The sequence below is a fragment of the Drosophila takahashii genome, chromosome 3L (assembly GCF_030179915.1).
Source record: "Drosophila takahashii strain IR98-3 E-12201 chromosome 3L, DtakHiC1v2, whole genome shotgun sequence".
NCBI lineage: Eukaryota > Metazoa > Arthropoda > Insecta > Diptera > Drosophilidae > Drosophila > Drosophila takahashii.
In genome coordinates, this window is record NC_091680.1 from 3,710,745 (window position 1) to 3,735,887 (window position 25,143).

General features: G+C 35.5%; 1 protein-coding gene across 2 annotated transcripts in view; it reads right to left on the minus strand.

The window, feature by feature from the left end:
• Nucleotides 1-25,143, minus strand: part of Mrtf (Myocardin-related transcription factor) — a 47,472-nt gene that overhangs the window by 13,715 nt on the left and 8,614 nt on the right. Inside the window, exon 2 of one of the 2 annotated variants that reach the window (XM_070214748.1) lies at nucleotides 14,392-14,418. The exons of the other annotated variant lie outside the window; for it this stretch is intronic. Coding sequence (XP_070070849.1) covers nucleotides 14,392-14,418 — 27 coding nt within the window. The remainder of the gene's footprint in view (nucleotides 1-14,391; nucleotides 14,419-25,143) is intronic. 2 annotated transcript variants of the gene reach the window in all.

Consider the following 25,143-nt stretch of genomic DNA (forward strand, 5'->3'; position numbering starts at 1 on the left):
GTTACCAACATGGTCTTTTTTACAATTAATTAAATATTATTTCATTTAAATATTAACCAGAATTATGTACAGTTTATTGTTGTTTGAGTAATTATACCCGTTACTCGTAGAGTAAAAGGGTATATTAGATTCGTGCAAAAGTATGTAACAGCTAGAAGGAAGCGTTTCCGACCCCATAAAGTATATATATTCTTGATCAGGGGCACTAGCCGAGTCGATCTAGCCATGTCCGTCTGTCCGTCTGTCTGTCTGTCTGTCTGTCTGTCTGTCTGTCTGTCCGTCTGTCCGTCTGTATGAACGCTGAGATCTCAGAAACTACAAAAGCTAGAAGGTTGAGATTTCCCACACATATTCTTTGGATTCCTACGCAGCGCAAGTTTATTTTAGCCGAGCGCCACGCCCCCTCTAACGCCCACAATCGCCCACTAAAGATTTTAAAATGGGTCCTGCGCCCACATCTTTAAAGATTTCCGAGAAGTATAAATGCAATTTTGTGGTTTATATTTATACCTATCGAAATGTAGAAGACATTTTTCAAATCGGACCATTCATTAAAAAGTTATACGCAATCAAAAATTATATATCTATCTCCCTCGCACTCCCTTTAGCTGAGTTACGATTATTAGTCGGGACACCAACCCGACACAGCGTTCGCACTCCCTTTAGCTGAGTGACGGGTATTAGATAGTCGGGACAACAACCCGACTATAGCGTTCTCTCTTGTATTTCATATGTGTTACACAAAAAAATGAATCCATTTTTTCTTGTTAAACTTTTTACACACCTCATAAATAATATAATTTAAATCCACAAATATATTTAAAATAATGCATAAATATCAAATTAATTTTGCTAATGAAGTAGTGAGCTATTTTTGCATTTATATGACACAAATCCTTTGTGGGATTTAAATTCCACCCACATTTAATAGTTAAAGCCAACCCAATTCATTAATTTGCAATGTTTTAAAACGCAGTGTTAATTTGATTTTCCATTCTACAACCCCATTATCCGGTTCTCTCTGCCACACTCACATTTATTTATTTTAATGTGGCTTTTCCGATGATGTTTCTCTGTTGCTTTTGCTGTGCTGTCGCTGTGGCCACTGGTGTGTGCTAGTTATTTATGCTAAACACTGCCAAGTAACCTAGTTTGTTGGCCCAATCCCCATTCCCCACGATCGCCCCCGCATAGAAAACATAGCAAAGCGCGTACTTGGTATTTATTTTTCAAATTCTTTTCTATTCGCTGGGGCTGTTCGGCCGCTGAGCTGTTGGGGCTCTAAGTTTTCTATGCTGATGTGATTTTGCGGCACTTTTTGGCTTGGGAATTGCCTCAGCAGAGACAGCAGGCATGGCAGGGATATGGGATATACATAGATTACAAAATGTATAATTGCAATTTGCCGAATCACTGGGCGCACTCAGCTGCACTTACTCGTACGTAACTGGTGGCGACAGTAATGCGACGAACTGGGCGAACTGCGAATGGCGAAATTGCGCCGAAAATCTTGGCAAACGGCGACATTGCATCATGCGAAAGCGACATTCCCAGACACGCCTCAACATTATGCAATATTCGGCGATATCTGGCGACTATTTTAGACCGTGATTGTCGGTTAAAAATAAGTATCCACCCAAAAAACCAAAAACTCTTTGCTGACTGACATGCACTTGTCAAATGTCCACCTATTTCTGGCACTAATTTCGGTTTCCTCTTCCTTTGATTCTAATTTTTGGCTTGGCTTAAAAAGGTTTGCTTACATTGTCGTTTTCCCGAATTTTGATATTTTTAGAATGAGAATTAGAATATTTAGACGCGAACTTTCGTCGCAATTGTCGCATTTTTAGGTCGCCTCCAAATATCTTTTCCTAACACTCTGCGTGGGCTGCAAAACATGTCACACTTTCCGTTTTACTTGTTTGTTTATCTAAACTAAATTTAAAATTGCTACGCAAATAAATGGATAACTGTGCCGAGGAGCTGTGCTGTGTGCTGCATTTGCATTCGCTGCGACATTTATTGGTCATTAAGGCGAGCGCCAGAGCCAAAGAAAAGCGGCAGGAAAAGCGATGGCAACGGCAGCAACAGGCGAGCAAACAAACAAACAAAACAAACATACCAGCCAGCCAACCGAGCAGCAACAACATGCTGCCCAGCAGCAGGATACACAGGAAAAATGAGATAACATTGACCTGACTTCAGTATATTTTCATTTAAATCCCTACTTATTTAGTATATTAAAATAAAAATTCATATCAATCTAATACTATAAAATAGGGCCCATTAAAATTTGGAGGTTGAACCAAAAACAAAAACAGTTTAATATTAAAGTCCAAAAAACGACCTACAATTTGGAAAAAGGTCCTAGGTTCGTACTAAGTTCGTAAATGAGAGTTTGTTGCTTTGAAAACCATTGTTTTTTTAATTTTAATGAATAGCATTTGATTAAGCTTAAAAATATACATGAAAATATTTGTGTTATTTTATAAAATGTTTAAACTAAGAATATACATAAATAACATTTTTTATTATTTTTAATATTATTGTTTAAATTAAATTAAATTTTTTAATTTTTTTCTCTTTTCTTTTCAGTGTACTTTTAATGCCTGCCCCAATCTTTGCGTTTGTGTTCTGGCTCTGTGTGCGGTGGCGCGACATGTTGTCCACACGCAGGCACATGCTTTTTGAGTTGGGATAAACGGACGGACGGCGGACGAGGACGAGGGAGCCACCAACCAAAGCCATTGCCAAATTCTATTTTCGCGCCAGCAGCGCAAGCGAATGCAACTGGTTTCTCTTGGCCAAGACATCTCCACCCCGAGTCTCCTCCGTCCTCTGTCCTTCACCCTTCACCCCACCGCCCACCGCCCTTCGCCTCTTGCCCCGCCCACTTATCTTCTACCCGGCGGTAACAACGCCGCCTTGGCCATTACAATTTGTCAACTGGGCGTATGCGCAATGCTACTGCCGCTGTTGCTTCTGCTGCCGAGAGGCAATGACAAAACAATTGAATTGACAAAGGAACCGAGAATGAAAAGGAAACCGCTGCTTCAAAGCGAAAATTAATGAATCGAATAGAACAATTGAACAGGCGAGAAATTGCCCAGAATTAGTTGGCTTAAAATATTTCAACTGAAAATAGAAAAAACAATTGCGGAATTGGCCATTCGCTAGAAATAAACTAGACATTAGTTTTGTAATACTTAAGATGTGAACGAAAATACGAAAAAACTAACAAAAGTACTAGGGATTAACAAGTATGTTAAAATGTGTTTATCTTTTCTGTTGAAAATATTAAAAATTATTATTAAATAGTTTAAAATAAACAGAAAATTACTTTTGAAAATATCGTCAAAAAAAAAAAAAATAAAATATATTTAGTAGTAAATAAAGCAAACATCCAATTTAAAATTATATTAGAATATGTTTCGTTTTCTTGAAAACTGTATGAATAAAAATAAAATAGATTACAATAATTAGAAAATTAATTGGTAAATAAAATCAAATAAAATGTATTTAAAAATTAAAACAAACATCCAATTCTAATTTTCCCTTCCACTTGTTGCCATTATGTAAATTATAATCAAAGGCCAACCCCTTGATGAATCAATAAATAGAACAAATACACACACACTCGGCAATTTTCCAGAGATGTTGACAAAACCATAACCTTGAGCGGGAAAACTATACAAACACAAACCAACCCAGATAGAGAGTTTCAGCCAGCCGTAACAGTTGAAAAATAAAGGACTTTGGACCCAAGCACTTAGTTTGATTTCATGGCCAGAAGGAGGACGAAGAAGCTCCAGCTCCATGGCCAAAACTAATCATTCAAAGCGGAGCGGAAGTTGTGGCGGAAGTTGTAGCCCAGTCTTCCGCAGCCGCAGAAGTATGAGGGTGTGTGTAAATGGGTGTGTGTGTGGTAGTTTGGTATGGTTACTTCAGAGTAAACATCAATTATGTATGCTGTATGCCAGCAGCCATACACGAATCAACGCGCCGCAAAGTATGCTACATTGAGGTTGCCCACGCAGGCATGTAAGTGTGTGCGTGTGTGTGTCTGTGTTGGCCAACTTCCTTTTGGCAAGACAGGAAACAGGATGCTGTTAACGTTACAATTCGACATAATCGATGCTTGTCGTACGACAAGGCTCGCATTTAACCTGGCAATTTGTCTGCGGCTGCATAAACATTAACTTTCATTTGCAGTTTATCTTCGCAACCGCGCAATAAATCAAAATGTGGGCAAAATAAATAAATTGATCCTTGAAACCGAGAGGGAAAAAAAGGTACAAGATAAAGAAAGAAATATTCATTGAAAAATTTATAAAATTTAAAAAAAAAAATTCCCAAATTTTATTAATAACCGAAATTTATTTCAAATATTTTTTAAAAAATAGTTGCCTTAAAAAAAATTGATGTAAAATAATTTAAATTGTATAATATATCTTTCATAAAAAAAACCATATCCATTTCATATCCATATCCCTTTAAAACTCATAATTTGCATGTCTTATCAAATGACTCATCGCTTAAAAGATGGCAGTGGCATTTAAATTATGAGAAACGTGCTACCTGCCTGACTTTTGCACCTCGAAAATTGTAAAATCGTGACCACTGCCATTGTTTATTGTTTCGATTTAGCGAAAACAATCTGCGAGATGCGACGTTTACATATTCATTTGAATGCCAATAACAGCTGCAGTGGCAACATTGCTGACAGCTTCGACAAGCGAGGATTATGCAAGCGCCATGAAACCCCCTTGCCACCAAAAAAAAAAAGTACAAAAAAGAAACCCCCAAAAAAAAGCTAGAAGGAAAATCAAATGGATCCGTGGGGGAAACATCGGAGCAATAACAAACAGAAACAGAAAATCGCTTGCCATGTGTCGCTGGGTGGGTGTATAATGTATAATGTACATTCAGATGGGGCTGCAAATTGAAACGTATATTTGTAAACAATACGCAGACGTCATAGACAAAACTCATTTAAATGGGAAAAACATCCAGCAACAACATTTAAGCGGAAAGTACTAGTACCAAAGATCACTATAGCTACCACAGCACAAATTAAATGTATAGTACACGAAAGCCAAGAAGCTGCGTCGATCGTTTGAGTGCACTGTGAAAAACTTTGGTGGGTGATATTTATTGTTTCCGAATTTATGTTTTATTTTTTAGATTTTTATTTTAATCCATTCTGGATGATTTGCACTACTTCCAGTATTTTTTGGCTAACATTTTATAGAGTACTTTTGATTGGGGATTATTTTCCATTTGAACTTTATAAATATGAATTATTTTGTAAAAAATTAAAGAACTGTTTTTTCTCTGTGAATAAACAACTAAATGAGCTATCTACCATTTTGGTCATAAAACTGAAAACATGTTTTTCCACTCGCTCAACGAACCAAAGATTAATACAATAATATAATAAAACAATCTATGGCGAACGTTATTTTATAGTTTTTAATATGCATAAAGTGGTATTGCCTTTTTGGTGCAGCTTTGCCAGAAATTTCGCATGTTATCGCAGCTTTGACAAGTGTCAGGTAGCTGTGGCAACAACAACTAAACAACCCAACAACGAAGCAACAATGAACAACATGTGTGAACGAAAATAACAACAAATTTCAGGAGCATGTTCAGAGGTGCGGGGAAATATCAATGGACAAATCAGCAAAAGCAAAACATTTACTCGAAACTGGCATTGAAATTGGAAATATTATTTTGGTCGAATCTGTTACGTTTTTTTTCTTTTTGGGCCTCTGGCCTTATCAATGAAATGAGTCATGGCAAAGTTCGAGTTTTATGTGGGGGTTTTTTGCAGTTTTGTTACAATATGAAACCATTTTGTAATACTATTTATCAGCTTGTAAAAAGAATTGATGAAGCTTTAAAGATTTCTTGAAATTTGTTATTATTTAATTAAAATAACTTACAAGTTTTCTTATGGCAAATTATCGTTTTTAAGCAATATTTAATAAATATTTTTATTTTTTAATTTCTGTTTTACACCCTTCTTTAAATTTTTTAATCAAAAATAATAATTTATTATCACAACTTTCAGTGGGTTTAAAAACTCAAGTGCTTTTCTTATCACTTTGACTTTGTTTTTTTTTTTAATCCATATAAAGCTCAATTAAATCGTTCCGAATGCTTTAACTTATAACCATAAAACCTTTAACTTTATTTAGTTTACATTATTCACTTCAACTGCAGTTAATTTCATTATTTAAATATAAATTGAATTCCACAATTTTTGCGAGAAGTTCACTTTTAAATTAACTGTCAAACTTTTGAATTGGCTTTTATGCTTGAATGGCTTTTAAATCAATGCATGTTGTTAACTCAATTTTATGCTGCACTTGAAACTATAATATATTTTCACACCTTTCAATAATTTTCAACGCTTTCGTGTGGCTTCTTATCACTTTTACTTATTTATTCTTGGACATTTTATTTTGTTTTTGTTTATTTTGCGGCTTAGTTTAAATTTCCAAAGCACTTGCATATCAGCACGGTAAACAAAAAGCCCAAGATAACACAAATCGTTAACTGATTCATAAAGCCATTATCAGTCGTAGGTGTGGAAAGGCTTCTGAAATCGCGTCCGGCGTGTTGAGAGCAACCCGGCAAACTGAGTAGGTGAAATAAAAAACAAAAAACTGAAACTGGTCGAGCGGCTAATGTTTTGGGGGCGCTGTTCGATTGTGGAAATGGCCAAGTGACGTTTACCTGACCAACTGACTGAGTGACACAGGTGGGCGTCATCGACTGGCTTAACTGGCATTATATGACAAGCTCTCACTCTCTCACTCTTTAAACTAAAGTTCTGCGCTGCACGGAAAGAAATGTGGTGATTAGACGTCGGAAGTCTTTTTTTATTACTTAAAAAAAATAATTAGGGATGTAAACTATTTTATTATGTTTATCAAATTAATTGTTTAAAATTCTAATATATTTGTTAGAGATCCTTAACATTTTTCTGTATGGCCAATTTTAGGTATATATGTAAATACTATTTTAAAAAATTGAAAAGGCTATTTTTATCAGTGAAATTATTTTTTATCTTTTATAAAATGTATTAGAAAAACTTATTAAAGAATTAAAAAATCCATTTCTATCAGTGAAAAAGAAATTATTTTTAGCTGCCTGTGTTGACAAATTTGAGCTTTATTGCGTTGATTGTTGCCGCAGTGGCAGTAGCAGTTTCCAGTTGCAGTGGCAGCTGCTCCTTCCTATGAACAATGGCTGCTAATAAGCGCCAGACGGGCAGTGCAACTGAAACTGAAATTGAATTAAAGCTGTTTTTGTTCAACTGTTGCATGCAAATGAGTGGCGGCCACGTCGCCTTCAATGCCTGCGGTTTCCATGCAGTTGTTGCTGCAACTGAGTTGATGATGTTGCTAGTGCTGCTGGGCGACGACGTTCTCTTCTGCTACCTGCTGAACCAAACAATTGCTGGACAGCAAAAGTCAATTGGGCAGGCACACATGCGACAACAAACACAGAACACCGAACACCCCAAACACCCACAAAGCACAGGCTCTTCTCTGCTGTCGGACATGTTTTGCATACAAAGACCCCGACTGACGTTGACTGGTCTTTTAGGTAGGTGCATGCGTGAGATGCGTGTGTGCACTCGGCGAAAATATCACAAGGATTAAGAAAGTGTTAAAAATAAAAATTCCGGGATCAAATCGATATGCGCATGGTAAATTTCTGGTACTCAATACGCATATCATTTTTACCAAGCAATACTGGTAAAATTGATATTCAATAATATCATTTGCCGAATTCTCTCTCTCTTGGAGATTCTCTGACTAAATTCAATTACTTATTTAAATATTAAATTACCTACAAATTATAAAAGGGTCTTTATTCCAAAACCAAGATTGATAAATATTCCAAACTGCAAGTAAAAATCTATTTTCCCAGTGCACTTGTGCGGCTGCCACAGGATGCACTTGCAGGAAGGTAACACTTGAGCACACAATGGGCAGTGGTCAGTAGTTGCGCATTTTTGCCCAATGCCCGGCACACTGGACGACTGATTGAATTGAAAGTTAATTAGAGTGAGAAGACAGGTGTCGAATGGTCGAATATTCCAGGAAAGTTTGTGGGTTACTCCCTTCTTTCCAATGAGTTCCGCCTATAACACCCCCTAAAGAAAAAGCATCTCGTTCTCATATAAATAGACCCAAAACGACCGTGTTTTTCGTTAAGGGTGTGGCCGTCTGTGTGGGTAGTGTCCTCAATTAAAATTAATTATGCCCAAACGATACGCTCAATAAAATTTAATTTGCGAAAATATGAGCCAAGAAAATGAGCCACATAGGAAAATGTGACATTTAAGTGCCGGGGGCCAAGCGTCCTAACAGCAAACAACAAACATACACAGTCGGTTCTAATAATTGAAATTGAATTTTCAATGATAGCAAAAGGCGAGGGCCCAACGATGTATGTAGATATGTATCCACTATATTCCCACCCCCATCAGCAGAGATTTTCGGCAAACTATTTATAATCAAGAAGACTTGCTTGGTATTTTTTTGGCAACTGCAGCTAGCTATTTTTCAGGATTTTTTTTCTGGCAATGCTTTATGCTGGCACTTCTAAATACTGGACCACTGAAATCCTCTAGCAACCTATACTTCCGTTTTATTATATCTACATTTTACTATTTATAACCACTTAACCAAAAAAGCAGTCAACAGTTTGCTCCAGAATAAACACTAAACACTTGACCGGATTCTCGCTTTGCATTCAATTTATTTGACTCCTCACTCTTCTGTTTTATCAGAAATCCAAACGAAATTGTATTAAAAATAAATAAAATTAAAAGTGTAAAATGCACAAACACACATATACAAACGACTTTTTGGCCGTGCTGCGTGCCAAGTGGAAAATATTTCGCAAGTTTTTCTACACATTATTGTGTGAAAAATACTATATATATATTTAGTGTAGTGTGTATAAAGTCGGACGCAGGCAGGCTGCCTGTGTGTTATGTTTAGTTTCGTACATTCAATTCGCCATTGTTGTTGCCTTTTCTATTCTATTGTTGCCGGCAAAACAAAATAAAACAATAAAGCAACAGAAAGAGTGAAAAAAACAAGGCATAATAAGCAGGCAAGAACAAAAAATAAAAATAAAAATAAAAAGAAGCATAAAGAAGATGAAAATGAACATTTTTTGGCAAACAATTCAGGGCTAAATATTTTCATTGTGTTGTTGTGTTTTTATCACAACAGCATAGAGCATATAGCATGGGTTCGTAGTATCCAAGTGGCAACAGGAAAAATCTAGATAAAATCATCAAGATTCTAGCAATTTAAAGTCCCGCATTATTTGTGTGCGAATCATCTGATTTATTTTCGGGAAGACATCTTTGTCTTTTTTCCTGTTTGTTAAATTCAAAGGGATCATAAATATTTTTGTATTCATTTTAATGTTAATGAATAATAGTTTGAATATATTTGTGGCAATGCTTTAAAACAATAAAAGTAGAAAAAGTAAACGAGGCTTTTTAATATTGTTAAATTTAAATTACAGTTTACAGCATTAAATAATTGCAAATTAATACTTGACCTAATTTATTATTTAAAAGATTAAAAAAATCTGTAGTTTTCAAATTTTGTCACATTTAAATTAAAGTTACCAACACAAAATATTTGTCAGTAAATTCTGAAACCTACCAGGTTACTTAAATTATTAAAGGATAAAACAAGCCAAAGTTTCCAGAGTTAAGCCTCCAAAGAAAAAATCTGGTGAAATTTTGGGCACCTAATATCTATCCCCTCAAAAAACTAAAAACATCCCACCTTTTTGACGGTTATCCTTGAGACGTCACCAAGTTATTAGTTAAATATTCAGCACTAAGCCAAGGTAAAAGTTAGCTTAGTTCAAAGGGTTTTGGTTGGAGGTTTCTGTGACTCAAACGCACACACGCACACATTTAATTGCAAAAATGCTTAATTATGCATGAAACACACATTCAGTGAGAGATGAATAATTCATGGCAAAATGGAGAATTCGTGGATCGGCTTTTCTCTCTTTCTCCTCGATTAAACAGCGCGCGTTGCTAAAACAAACAAACAAACAGCATAAGCAGCAATATTTTGTAGCTCCTAATGACGTACGTCGCTCTTTCCAGACGGCAAAAACAAAAAAAAAAAGAAAATTGGGAAAACTTTTGCCTGTGCAATTTGCACGTCAACATTTTTCCAAAACACCAAAAAGTAATACTAATGGCAAGCACAACAATATTTTTAGCAGCGTCGACGGTCAAGTTTGTGTTGTGATATTGTAAAGAAGCCTCCAGTGGCCATACCCTTCCTACAAATCTGAGAAACCGAGGACATTCGATATGAGAACGAGGTGAGAATTGATTGGACAAGGTCATCATTAGCTAGAGATTATGGTAAACAAAGTAGAAATTCCCTAAATTTGTAAGATCAAAAAAAAATAATGGAAACTAGTAAGGTATTTATATCACATTAGCTTTCTTTCCACAGCCCCAATTATTTTTCGTTTACTTTATCTTTGTTGAAATATAAATTAAATTTTTTTAAGTATAAAAAATATACAACAACATTTGCCTAATTTTAAATATAATATTGATCCATTAAAAAAGGACCAATATAACTAAAAACTAATTAACTAAACCAATATTAATATTGTATTAATTAATAATATTATAATTTTATCTAATATTCTTATTTGATATAATTATTTTCGCAAACATATCAAAAATATATTGTTTAACTTGAATTTAAGATCCTTAAGATCCTCTTTGCCTTTTTGTTGACAAGCTTCACTGTTTTTCTTACTAAACATAAATACCAACTCATTCTCCTCGCATAAAATCCAATTGATTCTGGCACAAAGGAAACTCACCTGCAAAGATACAAAAAGAGAAGACAATAATTAGCCAGAAAGCCAGGTAAAACAGACGCATGTAATTTGTCTGAGCTGAATCAATATAAGAATCAGAATCAGGGGAAAAGCGATTTTCTTTTTGAGGAGACTATTCGCCTGTGTGGGTGGTCAACCGATTGCGCATACGACACGTTGGTCAACGCACTTTCCAAGGCTGCCAAAAAAAAAAAAATGAAAAATAAAAACCTAGCAAAGCAGCTGCAGTTCGCCAGCCGCTAATCATAATTTTTGATCTACAAATTAATTAGCATTCGCACGAGTGTGATTGCAATTTATTGGACACCAATTGAGATGAAAACGCGCATTTTCATTCATAAACATTGCGAAAATACTAAAGAGTACTAAAGGGAACAACGCTCAATTTATTAATTGCTAGCAAATGTTGGTCGTGTGTTGCAAGAGTTTTAGCGTTTGAGATTGCGATTGCCATATTGCAATTATGTCGTCATGTTTGCGTCGCCGCGAAAGTTCAAAGTTGCAAAATCTTTAGAACATAAAAGTTTTTCGCACGTTCCGCACATTTTGCAAAAGGGGGAAAGGGGAGGAGATTTTTCTAGGGGGCTGTCACTGTGTTGAGAATTATTCATGGCGCATATTTCAACGGTTTGGCAATAACGCCCCCCTCCTTCAACCTTTTCTCTTCCGAGAGAGCTGAAATAAATAATTGCAAATATTATTGGCCACTCAGCGCATGCCAACAATAAGGACTATAAAAATAGCCATCGAAATTTTGCAGTTCGCATAGTTTCGCAATAAGTCGACGATGATGATGATGACTCAAAAACTGCAAAACCGAAAATTATAACCATAAAAAAAATGTGTAGGAAATTATGCATTTTGGCAGTCGGTACTTGGGCATCGGGGGATGATGAACTGGGTATCTGACAGGTTGAGTATTCTCTATAGAGACTCTAGTTCTGGTGGGCTGGTCAATTGGCAGGACTTTGCGTCTCGAGTCAATTAGCCGAGCGATTCGAAACTATTTCAAGGCCCTTTACGAAAACCTGAATAAAACCAAAACAAATCAATTTGAAACACAATATTCTCTGGGTTGACAGTGATAAAATCATCAAAATAATCACATGAATTCTGCATTATTGCGGGTGGGAAGTAAGTCTAAGTGGCCGTACTTATAGTACTTAAACGTTTAATTAAGCTGTTAAATATTCTTTATTTGCTTTCGGCTGCCAAATAGCATTTAATTGATACTAGGCGCACTTAAAACGAAAAACTATTTCCCATTGAAACGATGTGAAACATAATATTCGAAAAGTTTACGACTTAAATTTAAATAAACAAATGAAAAAAAAGACACAAAAAAAGTCAGCAAAAATATAATGGCAAATAAACCTTTAATAAAAAGCTTGACCAATTTTTATATTTTAGTGCTATATTTGAAGACTCACAGCTTTACATTACTTTTGAGCTATAATTTTATTGAAAGAAGTGAAAAGAAATTGTATTCCCAGAAGGGTAATTAATTATTTTTAAACCATTTGCCCAGAAATTCTCCTCCTGTGGCTCAGTTCCTTAAATCTTTTCCAGCCCTGTTGAATGGCACACAATTTATTTGGCAGTTGTTGCAGGCGAAATCGTCCAACCAACCACCCACTAACCCACCCACCAGGTGGTGCGGCATTGCAACTGTTGCTAGGCGGTCGGTCGGCTGTGTTTGTGACCGCCATCTGCCCACTGGCAGCCAAAAGCAGGCGCAGCGCCAATGCAGCAAACCAAAACCGCACGTCACCCGCACATACATACAGTCATGGGCATTACAATAGCTATTAAAAAAAAACGAAAACAAACACTTGCAGTGGGCTTTTATTTCTTGGCAGGCGGTGTCGTGTGCTACGGGTCATTTCGACTGAATTATGTGACTGCAAAAAAAAGGGGGATTTCTGCACCGATCCATGCGAAACGTGGAAAACATTCAATGTGCATTGTAATCACATCGAAAATTCCATTGTAAATTATTTAGAACTTTGTGTTTTATACATCGTACATGTTTTTGGCCCTGAACAAACCGCAGAAAAATGTGTAGAATATATAGAAAACTTTGTCTGGCCGGGATTAAATGCAGTGATGCATGGTGCGGCAATTGAGATTTAATTAAAAACTTAGTGGGCCAGCCACACTTTGATTTATGATTTAAGCCAAATAGTTTTAAAGCGCCGGCGGCGGCGGCGAGATATAATTCTCCTGTATTTTACATGTTAAATTTCGCGTAATAACAAAAATGATATATAGAAAATAATCATAATTTTCACACTTGAAAGAGCGACACAAGACGACGCGAGACGACGACGCCCAGTCCGAATCGCATCTTATGCATTATTTCTTAATTAAATTTATTAATTGCACACAACACGAGCCGACGGCCGTACAACGGGGCGTATGAGCAATGTTCGCCCCCGCAAACGAGAGATGGAAATGAAAATTAGCGAGTGAGAGAGAAAGAGCGGGAAAAACGAGAGCAAGATAAGCAAAGAAAAGCCATTCGAATGATTCATTAACGTGCCGAAAACTTAAGTGTGCTAGCAGGTAAACCGCTTCTCAATGACGCCGAAAGGCTAAGAGGAAAAAATAATATAATAATCTGGCCAAAAGCCATGTAAACAAGGCTTACAAAAATGGTCAACAAAGTTACAGAATTTTAAAATTAACATTTGAATTTTAATAATTAAATTTGGCTTTTATTTATAGATTATTAATAATGCTTCCATCTTTTTAAAAAGTATTTATTATTTTGATTTTGTTTATCATTTAGATATTCTTAAGCATATGCCACTTGAATAAAAGTAACCAAAAATAGTCACATAAATCACCTAAAAAGTTTTCACTTTTCACTTGATCTTTTCGCACGTCACTAGGGGTTTTTCAAGATTTTCTTGAATGACTGCAAGCAGCCACCGAGCATCCAAGCAGCAGCAGCTGTCAGGCCAAAAGTATATCACCGTCATTTGAATCTGTCACAATGGCGAACTCTTGGGCATTTGTCACCCACTCACCTTTGGCCCCCCTGAATTTCTGAATTCCCCGCCAGCCCAAAAAAAACAATTAGTCGCAAGTAGAGCGAGCAGCACAAATCTCAAAAAATATGTGTCATATTCGGCCAAAATAAATACAAAAATTATATTTTTGTGCCACGAATATTTCAGCTATTTTTGGTCTAAGCAAACAAAAACCCAGCGGGACTTCTGAGTTGAGTATCTCTTCCAAATTTAATTAGGTTCACTAAACCAAGGAATGCAACTGAAAAAGCCACAGGGGGGAAATGGGAGGGGTTTTATTCTGAGGGTCCTTGGCCAAATGCTTTCCATGACAGTTGTCGACTTAATTCAATTAATTAGATGGCATTTCTGAATGCACCAATTTCACAGAGCCAAAGTTGTGCGCGGTAGAAAAATGTGTAAAATAAGCAAATATTTTGCAATTAGAAAATACCTTTGTTAACTAGGGGGATTCTCTGCACTGCAAAGAAAAGTTGAAAGTAGAAAAAGAAAAATTAAATATATTTATCTTTAATATGGAAAATAATAATTTTAAATAATAGCAGCTAAAATTAAATTCAGTTTAAAATTGATATTTGAGTAATACGTATTACATTTGGAAATTATTTTTTTGAATTTAAATCTAATGCAGATTTTTCATGGTTTTCGAATAATTTATATACATTTAGCGCCCAACTTGGGGCCTTTTAAATATGAATATTTTGTTTAAACATTTTCTTTCTGTGTTTAAACCAAAACCAACGCAAGTAATTGCCTTTGAAATGCATGCATTTAATTTGCCCACATTTAATTCAGCTCTGCAAACTTTTCAATTTAAACTTTTTGGGAATTTTTGGGCAAATATTTCATTGCATAATTCGTATTGTGTACACACTTTTTCCATTTGCAAGCGTCTCATTTTAACTTTTGCCTTCCTTTTTTCCACCCAACAATTTCTCTTTTGCGCCCGCTTAGAGCAAACATTTGCATAATTTAAGTTTGATGTGGAAAGTTACGTGTTTGCCAGCGAAATGACAACAAGAGTTGGCTGGGTGAACTCAACGGCTCAATGGAAAAGCAGCAGGTGCAGCAAGCAGGTAAACAGCCACCCACTCACGGAAAACGAAAAACGCCTCCCCAAAATGCAACATTGTCGGATGAAAAATTGAGAGCTTAGCTGCATTTGCTATGGCAATGTTGCCAGGGAAAATCAGCTAAATCAGGAGCAACCTTGTCGATTCGCGGCTACAGGTGTTTGTTGCTGTTGCACATGGATTTGCATTTAGATACTGTACGAAATTCTCTAGTAGATTATAGCTATGCGAAAATCATAGCAGTGCGCATTTAAAACAAAAAGAAATCGAATCAAAAAATAATTCATCTTAAAAATAATGTACTTTGTAATATATTTTGTAAATTAAACCAAAAAATGGTATTAATATTAAAATACAATTTTTTTGTTTTTTATACAATAGGCGGTTTTTGAATTTAGTCAACTTGATTTCTATAACTTTGCCCGCAATTGTAAATATTTGTTGGCAATTTTCGCTGGCGCTTTTGGATCTGTTGTAGTTTGTGCTGTTGTTCAGTTTTTGGTAATCTGTCTGATTATTTAACTTGCGCTAAATACAAATATTTAGAAAATATTTTGCGGCAATTTTTATGTTATTTTTCTTGGCAGCTCGCATATTTGGATATTTTTCCCCGCTCTTCACCGCCGAAAGAATGAGGGTCATTAAGATACATATAGATACGGCGGACAAAATCTTATTGTTATATATGAGATGTCTATATGGTGAGCATTATTCTTTCTAATTTATTCGACTAGAGCTTAGAGAAGCGCGCGTGAATAATTATAACTTAATGCTCAAGTAGAGGTCAAAGTGGGCATGTCTTCTTAGATCGTCAAAAAGTGGAATACTTAAAGGCCTTGAAATTTCATTTCTCTAGATAACACCCACCCAAAGTGGCACCGTTTGGACTGCCTCAATTAATCTGATAATTTGCAAAATACCGGCCGGCAAAGCTAAAAATACCAAACACACAAACAGGAAAAATAGAAGAAAAAAAAAACACAAAACTAAACACTTAACAATACCGGAGGCGTTGAGTGCCGAACATTTGTGCAAACAGTGATTAATAAATTTTAGGCTTTTGCACAATAAAACTAGCAAACATGTCAGGGCAACAGCTGCTTAGACTTGAAAGAATATCTATTTTATTTCCAAACAAAATGTGCAAACAAATAATGACTAGGCTTTGTATTGTATTCGAGTAGTTTTAATAAACACAAACACTTTTACAAAAAAATAAAATATCACACACCTTTATTTAAAGCAAAAGAATATTTTTTCTCACAAATATTGAATTTAATATCTTGTAGTAATTTTGAACATAATTCAAATTCTGTTCTTGTTGCGTACTTGTGTTTCGCATAAAATGTAGCAGCTCCTCATTAAATCAGCTAATTTTCCATTAAGCTAAAAACAGCATCCAATTTACCAGCCATCAAAATCATAAATTATAAACATCGCCCCGAACCGAAAATAAATATCTCAATTAAGAGAAGCGGGTGAATGTGAAACATGCCTAAAATCGCAATAAATAAACAAAACGGGCAAGAAATAAATGGAATTGTCGCCCAAAGAAATTTGCACCGCAACCGAGGCGAACAAAGTGCAGCGCCATCTGACACATGAAGCAAATTAAGAGTACCAAATGGCTAGAAAACAAAATATAAAACCAATGCAAATGACGCCCACAAACGTTGGAAAATAATGAGAAAAGAAAAAAAAAAAAGAAAACTGGACGAGACGACAGTCCGTCATTTGATAAATTCGCATGGAATGATTTTAATTAAAAACCTGTAAATCTCACTAAAGAAAACCAAACACAACATTTTTTGTTTTCAGACCGCGTAATAAAGTTGTCAAATATTCTCCCCCGACAACTCGAATATGTGCATAATTATGATGGATGTGCGTGCGACATTTGTCAATTGATGGCTTCTGTTCGCCTTTGTTCTAAAATGCTGTGTTCTGTTCATTCATATGTCCCCATGTGGGCATTAATCATTTTTGTTTATGCCAAAATCAAATTCAAAGAGCGGGTAAGAGGAAGGGCAGGGCAGCATTCTACTGTCTATTCCATTGGCAATTTATTAGCATTTAATTTATTTATTACGCCTGCTGCTTTCGTGCACTTTTACTGCTGTGACAAATCAATTAATTTGCATTTTCCAAAACGACATTTTCCTCTGCCGCTGGCAAAAACAATAAATCGAATTTAACAAAATATTATTGACAGAAAACAAAGTGTATTAAGTGATAGTCTAAAGCTTTTAATTCAAAAATCAAACAACTTAATCCAAGATATTATTATGAAGTCAAACAAATATTTTATCAATTTTATTAAAAGCGGGATTAAAAATCTTAAATGGTAATAAATATATTACTTTTTTCTATACAAAAAGGTACAATAATATTATTTTCAATAAATGTCCCTGTAGATTATTTTAGAAATAAAAATCAATCAACTTAATATCAAATTATTATGACCTTAAATAAATGTTTAATAATTTTTATTAAAAATCAGAGACAGAGATTACAAATTTTAAATTAAAAAAATACTTCTTTCCTCCATAAAAAGCTACAAATAGTATTTCTTTCAATTAAAGTCCCATTAGATTATTTCTGAAGTTAATCATCGGATTCGAAATGGCCTCTTCAACATCGAAGAGGCATGCCAACACACCCACTAAAAATGCTCGAAACCTCTACAGATCTCTATAAAACATCTATATATACGCTATACTTAGTGCCACCTTAAGGCAACGTCAAAGGTAAAAACTTGGAAAATCTCTCTCTCGAAGGAAAAAAAAAGTGAAATGGGAACGCCACAAATCTCCGTCCGAAAATAGATGGGGACAAAAAGAATGAGAAAGACAGACAGGCGGACGGATTCGGATTTGAGTTGACTTCTCTGCGCCGGCGGCAGGCGAAAAGTTGGTAACAAAAGTAAAAGTTTATTGAGGCATTCCATTCTAAGCTGATTTGTTGTCCAGCTGCCGAGGCTTTTCTTTTCGTTCGTTTTCCATTCAATGGAACTTTTTTCTTTCAGACATTGCACAAGGGCAACAGTTGTCAGCTGCTTCGCTGCTCCAAATATTTACATGGAATGGGTGGTAGCCAGATTTTCCCCCTGAGAATTCGTGTGTGTGTGTTGTGTGGAAGTAAAAAAATTTTCCACGCCGGACGGCGTAAATCAAAAGATGGCACAGCCCACTCTGCTCGACTTCTCCGACTGCATTTCCCTTTGAAGGCAACTGTCAAAGGTATTTGACAAGATTTTCGGCAAGATTCTCGAGTATGCGGTAAGAGTTTGAAGCGAGGATCCCTTTCTGCATTCCTAATCTTTGCGGGGAAAATGTGCCAATTTTTTAATTAGGTCTTAGGGAAATTTTAGGGATTTAAACCATAAATATTTCTTAGGATAATATTTTTTTAGATTTAAATACTTAAAGGTTTAAATCTTTTATCTTAAACACAAACCCTATTAAATTATCTTTTTAATGAAAGACTCAACCCTAAAAAAAGAAGAACATTTTGCAGAAAAGCCCAGCATTTTGGTCGCAAGGCCTTGTCGTTTGTTGACACTTTTCTTTATTCTTATTTTTATTTTCATTTCGCATTTGTTTTGCGTTTGAAGTTATTTACATGTGTCGCCGCCTGACAATTGACAATTCTGTCTCTTTCTCGCCCGTTTCCTGTCTCGTTCCCTCTTTTATTTTTTGTTCAGCTCCCTCGCGCTCATAAAATGCCAGCGGTTATTTGTTTTATTTTTTTCAGCTAGTCTGGGGTATTTTTTTTGTCTTCGTTTTTATCAAACGTTCAAAATTTGTTGACAACATGTTGCGACTGATTGTTAAAGTCGCACTCTCTCCCTCTCAATTGCCCGTCTCTTTCTAATTCTTATTGCCATCTCGCTCTAACTTCCAAGTCAGTTACAGCTGAACAAATCGATTGATTGATTTCTCAGGTGTGTTCGATTGCGCTGACAGTGACAACGATAAAGATTCGACGATAAAAAAAGTGGCAATTCGGACGTATCAAAGCTAATACTTTGGCTTTTTTAGTCAATTTTTTTTTTAAACATATTGTAATAAAATGTATTTTTTTATTTTTAAACATTTTCTTATCAATAGTATTTGGTTTTCCTTACTAGGCTGTATAATACAAGTAATAATCTCCCATGTATTCATCTACCTATTGCTTTTAAATGCTTCTAACGATTGTAACTGATAAAACAAGTTATCTTTGGAATTTCCATTTAATTACTTCCTTTCTCCATCGCTTTATAACCATTTCCAAACATTTGTCACGTTCTGGCACTCATTTGATTCGCATCACTAACTAAAAGCTGGGTCGGTGGGTGAAGAATAACGTTTAGTTTTGTGTAACGCCATTTTATTTTTATGAGCTTCGCATGTGATACTCCCCTTGTTTGCATGTCTGCGTGAGTGAGTATCTGTGTGTGTGTGGTCATGTATCTTTTAGTTTGGTTTGGGAATGGCATGGTTTGGGTGTGTTTGCATTTGGCGGCTAACAGCGGTTTGATTGAAACGCTGATTGTTGGAGCGTAACAAATATTTACAAATGTAAACAAGAGGGAAATAAAACTAAGCCTCAAAAAATTAAATAAAATTCTTGCAGTCTTCAAATGCATTCGTTTGCGGTTAGAAAACAACAAAAATAAAAAAAGAGATTGTAATTAAAATAGGCTTAATTAAGTAGAAATATTTTTTACTGTAATATAAATTTTTTTATAATAAATATCTTGCCAATTTAATAATTTTAAAAATATTAATTAAACAAAACCATGAAAAAATAGGAAAATATTCTGTTCTTTTCGGTACTTCTTTCAAGACTTCATAGAAAACCGACGAGATCAATGAGCAATTCGCGACCTAAAACCTAAATACGGTGCTATTTTCGCCAATGCTCATTTAGGTACGCAAAAAATACGCTTGATCTATGCTGATCCGATTCGATGCCATCCACAGATCCACATTCGCATTCGAGTCCACGTCCCCTCTCGATTTCGATGCGGTCAGCCGCAGATGTATAGAAAGCAATGCCAAATAAAGATTCAACTAGAGAAGGACTTTTTGCGGCTGGCCTGTAAATTAATTACAGTCGTCGGGTCGGGGCAAATAAAAGCCCAAAAAACAAAACAATTTTCCAAGCAAAACCAAAAACTAAAGCCGAAAACAAAACGAAACAGCAAAACAAAACATACACAGACTCGACTTTCCGAATAGAAAAAGGGAAAAGTAGAAGTCACAGGGAGGAAAATAATAAAAACAGCAAATAAAATTCTCATTCTCGTCTGACGTTTGGTTTTTGCATTTTTTATGCAGACCAAGCAAGAATAAAGTAGAAAATTATCCAACAGACAACCCGAGTCCTAAATAAACAAGACCAAAAACTGAACTGCACGGACATGGAACCCGTACTTCTCTGCTGGGCTGCCTGCTATTTTCCGATTTTCCGACATAAGCGGACAAGTTAAGTTTCGAAATTATTCGGGCAGGCAGGCAAAAGACCAAGGAAAATGCATTAGAATCTGCTTTTCATGCATGTAGAAAAAACAGAAGAAAAAAAGGGAAAAAATAAAGAAAAGACGACGGCGTCGACAAGATGCGTGCCAAGTTATTTGCATTGCCGCCGTATTATTTGGTCTTATTTGGACTAAAAAAGCGGAGGCCTATTGCCATTGCTCAGAGGGCTCAGAGAGAGTCTGACAATGCTTAGGATCCCCAGATCCCCGAGTCCCCCGAAACCCCGGATCCCCGTTTCCCAATCTCAACTGACAGTTGGCTCGTGTCGATAAAATGTTGCCGCCGCGGCTTTAAGTGCCATCTCGTTGGGCCAATCTATTTTTATTTGGCCGCCGGACGTTGCAAACAAAAACGCCTCTACAACGTGTGCAGCATAAATTTGAATTAAGAAGCGTAAAAATAAAAAACGCTAAATATTTTTAAGCACTTCGAGAGCCATTAAAAAAATGCACGACACTCGAATTAAATAAAATTAATTTAAGCAGCATAAATATGTTGCATGCTCTCTCTAGTGGGGATTAATTGTGGAATTTCAGGAAAAACAAATAAATATTCTTTTAAACGGGCTTATCAAGTCTTGTATATGGCTATATATTACTTGTTGCTATTTAAATGTCACAGAAAAAATTATTTTAAATTTAATTCCACACAAGTTTTTTTTAAACCGTTTTTTATTAAATTTTAGGGAATAAAAATTGTATTGTAAGCAACTTTAATTCACAATAAAATAAATAAAGCATATGGAAGAAAAAACTATTTTGTAAAATAAAAATATTAAGACTTTTCAACGTAGACCAATAAATAAACACTTTAAATATTTTAATTGCCAATAATAAACTTTGATTTCCCTGGAAAACCTTTTCTTTGTGTCCATTTCAAATAGAAATCCACTTGTGTCGTACATCATACATTTTATATGCTCCGAAATGTTTACAATAAATGTATATCCAGGCAATTACTTGGCAAACTTTTCCACTTTTCAACAATCTTTTTCGAATGGGGAGAAAACGGCAAATAACAGACAGTTTAAAATCGAATTACTCACATAATTTATATGCACAACCTCGGACGAGCACAAAGTTGGAATAGAAACGAAAGGGAGGCGACAGAAGATATAGAATGCTAAGGAAAAATCCAAAACCAATGCAAAACTTTCACAGAACGCCCTCGCACTTTCACCTTCCTCCCAAAACCCCACCCCCTAGATTTTCCCATTCCCCCCACCCTGATGTTTGTTTGTTTGTTGTTGCTGCCTCCGCCCATTCGCCCATACAATATTTGTCCTTCATTTGAAAGTCAAATGCGTGTGAAGCAAAGAAATCTGTTGCTTTCTCGACCAACCGACTAACCGCCCTGGGGTCTCAAAAAAAAAAAAAGAGAAATATAAAATAAAAAAAAAACATACAGCCTCCCTCGCCGCGAAGACAACAAAATTATTTTATAGAAACGGAATGAAACAGCCGAGACAAACCAGAAGAATGTATGAAAAACACAACATAAATTCTAAAAGGCTGACAAGCATATAAAAAAAAGCATACACCACATATAGTATAGTATAGTATAGTATAGGATAGCATATAGCACATATAGCACCGTCATTGATATAAAAACTATAGAGCGACGGGAAATTGGGTTAAAAATAAATGCAGGCCCATCAAAATTTATGGTTATGATGTCGCTGGCTCTGTTCAAGCAATTAACAACAACGGGAGGGAGTCGAAAAATATAATTTAAACCCTTGAGGTGAATAGGTGGGACCCCCTTCGAAGGATTCATAAATAGTACGAAAATATTAATTAGGTGGAAATGAAAACAAGTTTAAATTTTGGAACAATATTCATAATATATTAAATTTTAAAATGTTTTAAGCCAGTATAAAACAAGTATACTTTTTTGAAAATATTCAAAAATACTAAACAACTTACAATAAATTGTTAATAATAAATTTGAAAATTTACTGCTTAATAAAGTTTTTTAAAAATCAGAATATAATTTGTAAAACTCACAATTCAATTTTAAACAAATCCCTTTTTCAACTGAATACATTTCAAACAATTGCTGCTAATTAAAACTAGCAAAACGAAAATACTAAACGTTTAATCGGTGACTAATGTACCCCGCCTGCAATGGCAGCCAAATATTTAAGTTAACAACACAGCACAGCATAAATATAAACATAAACAATTCCGATGGGAAATGCGCAACTGAAACCAATAAAAAAGTCAAGCGAAAGGCACACAAAAAAAAAGAACTAAACAATGGCGAATCAAGAAACAGAAGCAAAATAAGGGAATAAAACAGATTTATGCAAATCAACAAATTTCCACTAATTGTAAAAAGAAACTAGATGGCCGAGGTTATTGGCCAGGCCCATCAATTAGGCCAAAAAAGAACACAAGATGGCCAGGCCATATCTATCGGAATGGGGCATTAACATGTGATTTGGCTGGAAAGTGTTAATTGCCATTTGATTGTTTCACATTTTCACAGGCCGCCGGCAGCAACATCGACATCGCAATTTATGCAAAATCTTTGTAAAATATTGGGCCATGTCTGGGCTTACATTTTCATTATGGTGTCCATATTTCTTATTTATTTGTTTTTATGCTTTGGCCCCAGAAAAATTGGGACACAGCTTCTTCGCCCGCTAATGGCAAAATATTAGCAAGATGTCAATGAACTGAAGTGTCTGCATGTGTTTTTTACAAAAAAAGGCAATATCTGCCGCCTTATATCACAGCAAATATAAATTTATTGGGCGCAAAGTTCAACGTTCGCGGGAAATTGTTGAAAACCAATTTTAAAAGTGAGAAAATACAGATTTTTTAGTAAAAACCTTAAGTTAATATTTAATAAAAATATTTAAACATTTTCCAGGAGATATTTATCTACTTTAAGCAGCCTTCTTAACTTTTATCCCCAGGGAAATGTAATTTTTTTATGAATTTACTTTTCTTTGACACTTTTCCCAATAACCGTTAAAAGTTAGCTTGCTAAATAATCTATGAAATGGACCCAAAAATGTTAAACTTCAAGTGTATTACCGCTTTTATGCACAACAATTGACTCCCCAGAGCAAAAGTCATCCACACCCGAAAGAAAACTAACTTTCCTCTGGGACAGCAGCACATCTGATTACGTATACGCCCGGTTAGCAGCTTTGGCCAACAGCCAAAAACCGACTTTGATGCGTTTTTAAGTTGGCTCTTTGAGTGTCAATTTTTTTTTTGTTGTTGGCCAAAACTTTTCCATTACTACATCAACGGCATAGTACACACTTTAGGCCAGGGGACAGAGGGCAGGACACAGGAGCTACGTTTTTGGGGTCAAGTCGACATTAAAATAGTTTAGGGATTTGTATTTATGTTGATTGCATTGTCGGGCCAACTAACTGGCATGTGAATGGGATTTGTGGGGGGAAATTGAAAAGTTGTGTGCTGCCAGTTCCCAGAGATTTGTGCCATGTCAGCGAGTGTAAAGTGCAATTTCTTTCAATGCCAAGCAAAGACGACAATTTCGGGGGAAAAAAGTGCTTTATAAAAAATAGTTTAATATTAAATTATAAATATTTAGATAAGATAGTCATATAAAAATATCCTTTTTTTTAGTTTACCCAAAATATGTGTCTGTTAAAGTTCAAAAATGCCAAAGAGTCAAACATTAAATTGACCCCCAACCAAGAGCAAACATTGCTGCAGGAAAAAAAAAGCAACAAAAAAAAAACAGAATAAGAGAAAAACTCGAATCGTGCAACATGCACCTGTTTCAACTTCAATTCGCGAGGTTTCTATTTTTATATATGGCCTGCAGCGTCTGGTCTTTATTTCTTCTATCCGTTTTTGCTATTTTTTGCTCGATTCCCTTTTTGCCATATTTTTTCCTGACCCACATTGACACTATATTCATGTTTATTAATATGCATCAGACAACTTTGCCCCAGCTGTTGTTGTTTGCTCAACGGAAATGAAGTTATCCGACTTTGCCGGCATTAATTGCCTGGTACAAGAGCGAAAAGTACTCTAATTAAAGGGAGCTGCTTATGAGCACAGCGAGTAATTGTTCGCAAAATGAAGTAATTAGCCATCAAGGGAATAGGTGTTTTTATGTGCAAGACATTTTTTTAGGTATTTACATACTCGCATTTCATTTTAGCACTAAAACAAGTCATTATAAACAAATTAAACCAGATTAAATATGTTACTGACTATACGTCATATTCCCCAGTAAGATACTTTTTGTGTGCACCCAAGAATCGGTTTATTTTTCAATGATTTATTTTCTGATTGTTATGCATAGCCAGCCGAAAAAAATATATATGAACAATCTCCGCTTAATTTCAAACACATTTCACGTAGATTTTCGAGATATTTTCTCGGATCCCTGACTAATTAGCCACTCGAATCACGCGTCTTTTTTCAGTCCTTTCAATCTCTCGTTTTCTTCTGTTTCTGGAAGAGCCATCGCATCGAGTCATCTATCGCTCAGCTGTCTCGACATTTATCTTTATCGAAGCGGCATTATAAATACAATGACCACACTTCTTGACATGCCATGGTCAAATTTTTGTGCATTTGTCAAAGCGAAAAT